The following is a 12,499-nucleotide window of genomic DNA, read 5'->3' on the forward strand; positions in this document are numbered from 1 at the left end:
CAAAACAGAAGCGAAGCTGCGGCAGCATCTGGACCAGGTCATGCTGAGCAGCAGATAAGACCAGGAGCAGGTTAGAGACCATCCATCCATCTATGGCGATAGAGAATACTGAGGTTCCAGTGAGCAGACTATCGTATATATGGCAGAGTTCAACTTTGTGCTCTCTATCCCCGCCTGCTGGTAGGTGGACACAACTCACTCGTCTGGATTCATCTGCTGCTGATGACAAGAAATGATGCTTATATGAAGAAAAATATTTTGAATTGATCCACACAGTAATTTGTTGTGTGCCAATATTGAGGTGCTAGGGGTAGTTATCAAGCTGTGCATTATTTGCCCTTTAATGTGTGCAAGTTTTGGTGCCATAATGCGGTATTTTAGGTCACAGCGGGATACACAGTATTGAGCTGCAAAACATGCAAATGTATGCAAAACAAAATTCCATAATGTGACTTGGGGTGAACATTCCAAACTGTGTTATAGCTGAAAAAATTTATGTCCCAGGATTATCAGGCAGCAGAGCTTGGGGGGGGGGGGGGGGCACAGTTTATTTTACCTTTGCAGCCCAGGAGAATCAGGCCAGGGATAGTAGAATAATCCTGCTTGTAAGGTGGCTCACAAACTGCATTATTCATATAACCTGCTACCACCAGTGTCCCTGTAGAAGTTGGTCAAACTGTATTTGGAGTATTGTGAGGCTGTAAAAAGGATGTAAAAAGACTCAAAGCTTTACAGAGAAAAGCGATCAACATGATGTGGGATCTGCACCAAAAGATGTATAAACAGATTTGAATATCTGTCCTCTGGAGGAGAGGGGAAATATGATACATAAATTTGTGAAAGATAATAAAGAACAAGAAAACCTTGTCCAAAACTGGAGAGAACATGAGATGAAACTGCAAGGAGGGAAATTTAAAAGTGACATTAGGAAATATGTTTCCACAGAGAGGGTGGAGGATGCCTGTAATGCTCTTCCATGGGAAGTGATGGGGCTCAAAACAATGACATAATGCAAAAAAGTGTGGAATAAGCACAAAGGTTCCCTATGTGGCATGAAGATGGAATAAAAGTACAGAGCATTTTCACTCACAGTAAAATAGCTTCACACGTTAAAGGATAAAAAAGAGGGAGGCTGGATTGGACTTTAGTTACAACCCTAAAGACCTGCACAGAGTTGCAGGTACATTCCTGGCCACCTTTTTGGAATGGGCCATTGTTTTACTCTTTTGCTATGAAGCCCCAAATATTGCACATTTTCCCCCAAATCTATATGTAGTGCTTAAAATTTCTATGGGCCCGGCCATTCACCCACCAGCTATAATAAACTAAGTAATTTCAAAATGTATTTGTAGCTTAAAAATATTTGCAATATCTATATGAGATAAAGGGGGTTGTTTTTCGGACCAGTGATAGCTCATGCTAACGGTGTCCAGACAAGAATTATCTATATCTGACACCTGTGGGCACTTGAGGTCTGTTTCCCCCCCCCGAAACACACCTATTGGGTTTTCCATATTTTGTTGTATATTTTTCAGCTTAAAATTGGGTGCCATATTTGGATGTTGATCCAAGATGTGCACCCAACTAAATTGGCTCACAAGCCAATTAGGACCCATAATTGGGCACTAATTGGAACTACATGGCACCAATTTAGATTTCTGTGCACATCTTGCTACGTGCACTTGTGAGTCCAAAGGGGGTGTGGCCATGCAAGGTTCATGAGTGGATCAGGGGTTATCCTACATGCAGTGTTAAAGAATAACAGGGATGCTCACCCAAATTGGGTGCCGGGAATTACTCTTCATTGACTGTCCATTATAGACTAGCATTGAGCACTTTGAGCGCCATTTACCGAATCTAGCCCTTTAGAGACAACAAATCTATGGCCTTATTAACTACTAATATAACTGCTAATTTCAAGCTGTTACTGTGGAAAAAATATTTTTTACAAGGATGCAGTGGGAAGGAAGCCTAAGACCCGGTTGGCCCAGGTGCCTAAGGGAGGGCCTTAGGCATCTGAGCTAATCAGGGCCTTAGACTTCTCCTCCCTGGTGCATCCCAGAATACATTGGGAAGGGGAAGGCCCACCATTTTGCAATGGTGGGCCTGCCGCCTGGAGGGTGTATGCCTCCCACCGGCCGGACCTTCATTTTAAAAGGTACAGGGGAGTGGGGGTGGTCTTCCTGTTAGGGTGGTTGCTGGGGGGGGGGGAAATCCTGGGATCGAATAGCATGTGGGCAGCTATGCGTGCAAATCCTAATTAGCATCACTAATTGATTAGCATCAAATTATTGATTGTTAATGGCCCATTAACTAATTAATTTGTACCCACATCTCGAGTTTACGGAATATGGTTTAATGCGAGGTTAATGTATGCAGATAGGCTACTGCATGACAGCATTAAGGGATTCTGCAATAGTTTGCCCGCATTAAACTGAGTGTTACTGAATTTTTGTCAGGGGCAGTAGCTTGGGTAAAGAGTGGATGTAGAAGCATTAGCCAGCCAACATGTTACACTTAACAGTAAAGGCAATTTTCAATTTAAAAAAAAAATGTAGAAGTGTGAGCTGTAAATCTGGTACTAGTTTGCCTTTCACATGGGTAAGCAGAATATCTAGTTTAGGTTATTTTCTTGTACTTTGCTACAAAGCCACCTTTCAGGCTCTTGGGGTATTGCCCATTTTACTAAGCTGCAATAAGCTCTAACACATGCTTACCACAGCAAGAAAGGAAAGACGTGCTTTAAAAAAAACAAAAAACGGCAGTCCGATGAACCCTTGAAAAAGCCATTAATTGGTGAAACGGGAGCCGTTGGGCTATTTTGATATCTGCAAACTAAAAAAGCTAAGTGAAATCTTTCTGCTTCATATATAAAAAATGATTGATGAAATAACAGGCAGTTAATAAGCATTGATTGTAAGGAGGAAGAGGAAAAATGGGTCGATGATTAAACACTTGTAACCCAACAAGCTTGGAATAAAGAGAAAAGTTCTTAAATCCAAGTGGGTTTTTGAGACTCTTACCTCCTTATTCATTCTAGATATCTTACAGTGGGATTACATTTATGTTTGAGTTGTACACTGAAGATCTTACTGCTCCATCTTTTACTAATTCCTGGTAGTGTGCACAGGCATCCCACAGTAATTTTTGCAAGTGCATGTGCTACCTACATGCTAAAAAATTTATTTTTTAGTTCTGAGGTGCAGTGGCGTGGGGTGGGGAGAACTGCCCCGGGTGCAGCCTTAGGGGGGGTGCACAGCCAGCCCGGTCCCTATCGTGCTGATGACGTCATCAGCGACGCTGCACCGGCAGGAGAAAGCCGCGAAGCAGCCAACACTACTGGAGGGAGGTTTGCTGCTCTCGCTGGGAGGGTCAGAAAGGTTCACTTGGGGGGGAAGAGATAGGAGGGTCAGCGGGTGTTCGGCTGGAATAGGAGAGAAGCGGTCTGCCACGGGTGCCATTATCTTCTTCGGGCAGCAGCAGCGTTTATAATTTTCTGCTGTTGCCGGCTTCAGGCCTTCCTCTCTGCCAGGTCCTGCCTACTTCCAGTTTTCATGAAGACAGGACCCGACAGAGAGGAAGGCCTGAAGCCGGCAACAGCAGTGAATTGTGAATGCTGCTGCTGCCCAAAGAAGTTCAGGACACCAGGCCTTGGGTGACAGAAGGAGGAAAGGGAGCAGAGGGGGAAAGAATTGGGGAGAGTGTTGCTCTACCCAACTGGAGGGAATGAAAGGAGATGCCAGGGCTTAAAGGGAAGAAGAGACGCCAGGCATGGAGGAAAGGAGGAAGGTATGCCAGATCAAGGGAAAAGGAAGGGGGAAAGGAAGGAGAAGATGTCAGAGCATGGAGGGGGAGGGAGAGATGGAAGAAAAGGAAAGGAGAGAGATGCTGTGAATCAGGGAAGGGATGATGCCAGACTGTGAGGTGGGAAGGAAAGAAAGGAGAAGAGAGAGATGCCAGAGCATAGGGGAGGGGGTGGTGACAGAGAGAGAAAAACGGAGAGGTGACAGAGTTGAAATCAATCATGTACAAAGGAGAGAAGAGGCACGGGATAGATAGTTTATGGAAGGAGCATAGAAAGAGGGAAGATGCCATATGGAAGAGAGAGAGAGAGAGAGAGGGTGCACACTGGATAGAAAGAGCACAGAGGGCAGTGAATGGAAGGGGCGAGATAGAGGGTGAACAGTAGATGGAAGGGGTAGAGAGAAACAGACACTGAATGGAAGTGTGGGGGAGAGGAAGGACAGCTGCTGAATGGAAGTGTGAGGGAAAGGGGGAGCAGATGCTGGAAGGAAATGGGGAGGAGAAAGAAAAAAAGGGCACATGCAGGATTGAGGGAAGAGGATAGAGTTAGTTACTGGAAGGAGTGAGGGAAAGAGGTGGCAAGCTATAGGTAGACACAGTGAAAGAGGGAAATTGAGGACTGAATAGTAAAAAAGAATTTAGACAAAGGCAGAAAATAAATTGAGAAGGAAGACCAGGGAAGAACAGGAGGAAGGGAGCGGAGAGAGAGATGCCAGAGCAGGGGGGAAGGAGAGGAGACAGATATCAGACCAATGGGGTGAAAGGAGAGATGGAAGGGGGAGGCATACAGTTTCTGGAAGGGGCATAGAAGGAGAGAAGATGCTATATAGGGGCAGAAAGATGGTAGACAGTGGATGGAAGGAAGAGAGTATTTATTTATTGCTTTAGGAGACATATGTCACTGTTTCTATGGTATTGCATTGTATGCAGAGTCCAGCTTCTTGCTAGTTCAATTTAACCTTTGTCTATGTATTTCTATTTTATCCCCCCTTTTACGAAACTGTGGAGCGTTTTTTAGCGCCAGTCGTGGTGGTAACATCTCTGATGCTCAGAATTCTAATGAGCGTCAAAGCTGTTACCACCGTGGCTAAAATCCACACTACAGTTTTGTAAAAGGGGGAGGGGTAAGTTTGTGATTACTTATTCCATACTAGGCGAAGGTGTTTTCTGTGTTTTGTGTATTCGAAAGGCATGGTTTTCTGTTAGGATTGACTGCAGGATTGATCTGTATTAGTCTGGCTTGTTTAGTTTTACAATGGGTGTATTGCTGTTGTACTTCTCACTGCAGTATGTAAGATGCTGCCTTTTCCTAGGTACTCATATGTGACGTGTGGCTTGTTACTAAAAATCATGTTTTTCATACAGATGGGGGGGTTGCCAAAAAATGATGGGCCCTGAGTGTCACACATGCTAGGTACGCCACTGCTGAGGTGGATTGAAATGCAGAAAGTAGGTATCAGCAAGTGATCATGCACTAATGGTCACATGCTAATAGAAAACTTATCACATGACGATTAATAATGGAACCACAAAAAAATCGGCCAATTTACCCACACAATAAAAATGGCCAAAGCATACAGGAATGACATGTTACAGCAGCTTAGTAAAAGGGCACCTTAAAATATAAGCTAATACTCATTTGGTTAAAAATAAAAATCATATTGCACATAAACTTGTTTTCATACTATACCTGGTCTATTACGTTGGCACTAAAGATGGCTTCCTCCATGTGTCTTTCATCTGATTTGATCACAGATTTGATATTGTTGACTACATGCTGCACTTCAGTTGAGAGATTACAGTTTGAATGTTCCAAAAATTTGGCCACCAAAATCTTTGTGTCTTTGTAAGCCTTAAGGTCCACTAAAGAATGTGGACGGTCTTTGGAAGCAGTCTGTAAGGCTTTTGGCTTTAACTGCTGGTTACCCTTCCTTCTATCTCTTTGACTTGCAGTTGATAGGCAATGGTTTACAGTGTCCTGACAAGCTGAAGCCATGTGAGGCAAAGAAAATGGAACTAAAAATGAAAGGAAAATAGCTCTTACACAAAGGCAGAGTGCAACCAGAAAATCATCAAGTCTTCACATGTCGTAATCATATTGAAAGGGATAAACTAGTAGCAAAGTATGGGCTTTTTAATTTTCTAGTTTAAAAAATATTCAGGGCTCCTTTTATTAAGGTGCGCTAGCATTTTTAGCGCACGCAAAATTTTAGCACGCACTAAACCCACGCTACGCTTCTAGAACTAATGCCAGCTCAATGCTGGCATTAAGGTCTTGTGCATGTGACAATTTAGCACACGCTATTCCACATGTTAAGGCCCTAACGCACTTTTGTAAAAGGAGCCCTCAAACTAGGGCACTGAATTTCTGGAGAAAAAAAAAAGTGGTCCATTCCAAGCATAAACAAGAAGTCCTTGCAGATGTTAGCTGAAGTTAAGAGGCCAGAGGAGAAGAATAAACACTGTGCAGTTATCATATCCCAGTAAACAATGTGGTTTTTTGTTTAAGGCATGCTCTATTTTCAGTGGATGGCAGCCAACAGAAAAGTACTATGGAGAATAGGACTGATGAAGCTAATCAGACAGAAAAGTAAACTGTGCAATATTACAAACATACATCTGATAAGCTCTCAAACTTGTCTCATATACACTGCGAAGTTTACTGAGTCTTCATTTTTTAAATTCTTCAGTTTAAAATGTTTGAATTTCATCTTCCTCGTGATACTCCTGTCCTTACAAGAACCACCACAAACTTCATGTTCATGGCATCCATCACTAATATTGACTGTCAATGTCTGAAATCACAAATGACATCATACATTGTATGGCCAATGAGATACTATTCCTTATGGTTCATGCTTTTCCAAACACAATCACTATTGCAGATTCTGAGGATATCATAGGAAAACCATTAAAGATGTATTCAAAAAGTCTTTGAAACAAAACTTTTATTTGATATATGGTGAGTATTGCTATTTCCTGTGTGTAACTGTTACTCAAGAAAGCACATTGGCTTCCGGTCGCACACCGTATCATATACAAACAATGCCTACTTACACATAAAACTTTAGAATCTAAAACTCCTGCCTTTATCTATAGAGTACTAATACCGTATACTTCCTCTAGATCTCTCAGATCACAAGATCAACATCTCTTAGCTATCCCCTCACTGAAAGTCATTAACACAAGACGTACCACAATCTTCTCTATAACAGCCCCGCAGTCCTGGAATAACCTCCCACTTTACTTAAGACTAGAAAAAAATTTAGGAAAATTTAAAGCTCATCTTAAAAGCTTTTTATTTACAGATGCATTTAATGATTAAGTCTGTTAATGACTAAATCTCTCTGCTTTGTCAATTTAATTCTCTGAATTTATTGTTTACCATTCCCCTCCTAATGTATTTACCTTGAATTTTTAAACATAATAACTGTATGTAACCATCGAATTAAATAACTTTCCTTATGTTTTAGTATTGTCAGTTAAATCCCATTTAAGTTTTAATTTTTCTTTTTTGTGTTTGTTTTATTGTAAATGATATATTAATTAATTTTTTGAACAATTTGTACATCGCCTAGAAATGTGAATAGGCGATAAATCAAGACATTTAATAAACTTGGAAACTTGGAAATAGGGCAACGTACAGAGAGCAAAACTGTTTTCAGAGCCTTATTCTAATCAGTTTCCTACTCTGTATTTCACAGCAGCGAGGAGAAGGATTTTATATTTTCATGGACAATGTGTTATTAAAAAAATGCAACAACTGCCATTAAAGGGATCTTTCGTTTCTGTACACACCATGAAAAACTATTAAGCAATATCCCTGCAATGAGAGGCTGAAGTGGTAGAACAGCAAGCTAGGTTGCACTTCACAAAGCACTGCCAAATAATGTGCACTATTTAATTCTGTGATTGCTGTTTCCGTCTCTTTGCATGTTATTTTTTTTCATGCACAGTGCAATTCTACATCCTGATAAAATAGGTAATAAACTGGCACAATTTTGCAAAGCAACTCACTACCTATGCACACGATTTAACCACTTCCACATGCAGTGCCAATACTTCCGTGTGTAGCTGCCCCATTTTATGTTTAAATCTATTTTATTAAGCAACAGTAAGTACAACAGCAATAATAACCATGGAATGCAGTTTCATCAAACACCCGCGGAGGACTGGACTCTTATGTCCTCCCCGGACCCACCATACCCCCACCCCCCAACAAAGAAAACCCTACCCCCACCCACCCCTCCCCATCCCAGTGCCACCGATGAAGTAGTGACGCTGCAATTTTAATGTGATTTTATTTTGAAGGTAGACAAACTATATGGGTTGAAAGAGAGCAAGTCTCTTAAAATTAGCACGCTCCGGGACGAGAGGTGATCCAAGATGGCCGCACGAGAGGTTGTTTGAGTTTCACTCTCCCTGAAGCTCCTTAAAATCTCCGTGTACTTCTAAATTTTATTACCTGTTTTGCAATGCCGAAGAGGAGGGGACGCAGCGCTGCTGGAGCCTCGCAGCACTCCAGAACGGCCGTCTTCGGTAACATCGAGGAGCTGATGAGAATGCAGGGCACGCCAATAGCTTCGGGGAGTTCCCTGCAGGAGACGCATGGTGGAGGCGCATCTATGCCGCTCTCCATGGGGCTGGAGACATCGCTGAGCCCCGAAGTGACAGCACCTCCCCCAAGCCCTCAGTCAACCAGTTCCCCGCGAGAGGAGGTACTTCCGGAGGTCGGAGTTCACCTCCTCCTGGAGGCTAAGGAGAACAACAGGGGGACTGTGTTGCAGGACTCCCTGCCGGTGCAGAGGAGTCTGAGCGAGGAGACTGAGGAGGAAGCGGTGGGGGATCAAATTGAGAAACCCCGAGAGGTAACATTGGACTCTCTGTGGGATCTTGTAGCCAATTTGGCAAGATCCATAAATCCGCAATTACAACAATTAGAGAAGAAACTTAATGACCATGAAACTGAGATTAAAAATTTAAAGACTGGATTTGAGGACTCTAACACTTCAGTACAGAATGTCCATCAAGAATTAAAAGTCTCCCAACAAATCACTGAGGCATTAATTAAAGACAATACTAACCTAAGAAGGAAGATGGAGGCAATGGAAAACTTTTCTCGTAATAATAACCTCAGACTGATAAATTTCCCTAGGGTTCCTATGATAGCCCCTAGGGAAATGTTGAAACGCTATATGACGGAAGTATTGGAGCTTTCTGAAGAGTCATTACCACCTTTTACGCAGGTCTATTATCTTCCAAATAAGACCCAGGACCAACAACAACAACAGAAATTGGGACCTGATTTAATGAATATATCTAATATTTTGGAAATATCTGATAAAGAATTAGTGACCCCAGCCACTTTACTTTTGACAGTAGCTCTCGCACCAGACAAAAACTGGTTGTTGAGACTTTTCTTTAAAAATAGACAAAAAGAATTTTTAGGTTGTAAAATTCAGATGTTCCCAGATTTGGCTAAGGATACGCAGAGAAGGAGACGAGAATTTTTGTTAAGGAAACCTGGTGTTATATCCTTGGAGCCGACCTTTTACTTGCGACATCCATGTAAATGTGTAATTACCGTTCTCACAAATATGTCTTCTTTGAGCCATCTCAACTGACAGCCTTTCTCTCAACTGCATGTCTGGAGAAAGTAGAGTGCTTAGCTTAAGAAAGGGTGCTTTAATCTCATTCAACTAGTTATTGCTTGGTTTAATATAATTACTTTGATTCGCCTATTACCCTTCTTGGATCTGATTGAGGACTTGAGTTGAAATTTATGCTTATATTTGATATTCTTTTATATATGTTTTCGTTTGTATTAATTTCTTGCTGAATTTCCTTTCTGTACAAGTTTATGCTTGATTATATTGAAAAAATTCAATAAAAAAAAAAAAATTAGCACGCTCCCTTTTGTAAAACCTATTAAGGGGCTGATTCTTTAAAGGGGGCCTCACTTACTTGGCAAAATACCCTTAATAGCCTCAATAATTGGTAAAAAAAAAAAATTTAATTAGGCGATAAGCACCTATCCGATTCTATAAAAGATAGGCACCTATTGCATGGCGCTTAGTGGGGCCTAATTCCTAAGTGGGTGATTCTATGGTCAAAGTGTGACTTAGGCGCTGCTAATCGTGAGGTACTTATTCTAACTTCATTCTTTTTGACAAGTAATAATATGTGTTTCTCATAAAACCGATGCAGAGGCTGTAGCATCCTCACTGCAGACTGAGCTTCCACATATTTGTATGCTGGTGCTTTAGTTGCTTTGCTTAGGGCAGCTGGGAGTGTTGATCTATCACTGTGGCAAAATGAAGAGAAAAGACTGCTCTGCTTTAGTGTAGAGAAAAGGCCAAGACAAAACAAAGATAGGTCTGAAAAGAAATTGTTTCTCAATAAAATTGCAACTTGCTAATGGCACCATGATGACAGCATTGAGAAAACATAGACTGATGCTAGAGAAAATCTTATTGTAGAACATTAACTGAGGTGTTTGCAATGTTGAATGGAATGAGAATATTTGTTTATTCTCTAGTGTACTTGGAAAGTGTTGACAACGTTCACTGCACTTTTGTACAGAAACTCTCATACAAATTTAAAATATAGGGGAAAAAAATGGAAATCCTTCACTGATCTGAAGCAAAAATAATGCAGAAGTGGCAGTGTAGGTTTCTTTTTTTTCCACTGCCCAACAGATGTTCCTCAACCATTCCCTGAAAACACTTTTAAACTAATTTAACCTTTGGCTTACAGAATGTTCTATTATGAGATCACTCCACCTTAGGGAATACAGTGGTACCTTGGATTACGAGCATAATCCATTCCAGGAGCATGCTCGTAATCCAAAATGCTCGTTTATCAAAGCGAGTTTCCCCATAGGAAATAATGGAAACTCACTTTGATACGTTCCCCCTCCCACGAGAACCGGCATTGCTCCCCCCGAAGGCCCCCCCTGCGATCCGGCACACCCCCGCGATTTGGCACCCCCTGCCATGATCCGGCACCCCCCCCCCGCCGCGATTGGGCACCCCACTGCCGCTTCTTACAGTCACCGGCATGTCCTGTGCTTGGTGCCGGTGCCCGAAGATTGGCCTCCTCTTCGGCTGGGCCTTGAGCATCTGCGCAGGATTGCGTCGGGGGGGGGGGGGGCACTCTTAAATCGCGGGGGGCACTCTTAAATCGAGCCATGCTCGGTTTCCGAGGCACCAATTTTACAAATGTTTTGCTCGTTTTGCAAAACACTCGCAAACCGGTGCACTCGTAAACCGAGGTACCACTGTATATCTATATAATCATATCTATCTATATAAATATCATCTAATATAATAAAATGCTAGGCCGCGCATGTTCCCTGATCCGTCATGGACACATGACTGTGCATGCGCGCGTTTTACGTCACCACCTGCTCGCTTAGTACGTCACAGCCTCCCTGCTCTACACAAGCCGGACCACAGCCAGATGCCGATCTCCGTTCCTCCTGCCGCCGCCGATCTCCGTTCCTCCTTTGCCACCCACCCCCTTCTCTTCCCGCGGCCCCGAATGCCGATTCCAGCACCGTAAGCCGGACCGCAGCCAGACGACGATCTCCGTTCCTCCTGCCGCTGCCGATCTCCGTTCCTCCTTTGCCACCTACCCCCTTCTCTTCCCGCGGGCCCGAATGGCGATTCCAGCAGTGTGTGCATCAGTCTTCACACGCTGCTTCGGGCCCTTCTACTGCCCTCATTTGCTCTGCTGCGTCTCTGATGATGTCATCAGGGACGTGAAGCGCTGCTGGAATTACCACCTTTGTAGTCCAGACCGCGGAAAGGGAAAGGGGGGGGGGGTAGAGGAAACGCTAATGTTGCTGCACAGGTAACCACCAGTTACCTGGGGGGGAGGGAAATGGAGGGGGAGGGAATGCTGCTTTGGACAGACAGACAGAGAGAGGAAGGGAAACACAAAGAAAATAAGAAAGACACAGGGGCAGGTGCACAGGGAACTGGTGTGGGGGAAGGGAAATGGAATGGGGATGGAATGCTGCTTTGGACAGACAGACAGAGGGAGGAAGGAAGAAAAGAAGAAAAAGAAAGAAAGCGGCTAAGGAGAGAGAGAGAAAGAAATAAAGACAGACACACACACATATGTTCTAGCACCCATTAATATAACGGGCTTAAAGACTAGTCTATTATATTACCATATAACACTACTTTGCATTTCTATAAAGCTACCAGACGTACGCAGCGCTGTGCATTACATTAACCATATGAGAGACAGTCTCTACTCAAAAGAGCTTTTAATCTAATCAGGCAGAGAAACAGGACAACTGGGGTAGGGAATTACAAAGGGAGTAATAACGTAAGAATACCCTTACTGGGTCAGACCAATGGTCCATCAAGCCCAGTAGCCCATTCTCATGGTGGCCAATCCAAGTCACTAGTACCTGGCCAAAATCCAAGGAGTACTTTACAGGCGGGTCAGAGTTAGTTAGGTGCCATAAACTCATGTTCGAGTCCTAGCGATGAATGGGTCAGAGTTAGGGGTTAAAAAACAGCCTTAAAAAATGAGATCTTAGCCTGGATTTGAATACTGTCAGAGACGGGGCTTGACATACTGACTCAGGTAGTCTGTTCCAGGCATATGGCACAGCAAGACAGAAGGGATGGAGTCTGGAGTTGGCAGTAGAGGAGAAAGGTGCAATTAAGAGAGACTTACT

General features: G+C 43.0%; 1 protein-coding gene across 1 annotated transcript in view; it reads right to left on the reverse strand.

The window, feature by feature from the left end:
- The window catches only part of FAM189A1 (family with sequence similarity 189 member A1), a 748,741-nt gene that overhangs the window by 2,611 nt on the left and 733,631 nt on the right, over positions 1 to 12,499 (reverse strand). The window contains exon 10 of the mRNA XM_033920182.1: positions 5,495 to 5,820. Within this exon, the coding sequence (XP_033776073.1) occupies positions 5,495 to 5,820 (326 nt within the window). The remainder of the gene's footprint in view (positions 1 to 5,494; positions 5,821 to 12,499) is intronic.

This window comes from Geotrypetes seraphini, chromosome 14, assembly GCF_902459505.1.
Source record: "Geotrypetes seraphini chromosome 14, aGeoSer1.1, whole genome shotgun sequence".
NCBI classification, from domain to species: domain Eukaryota; kingdom Metazoa; phylum Chordata; class Amphibia; order Gymnophiona; family Dermophiidae; genus Geotrypetes; species Geotrypetes seraphini.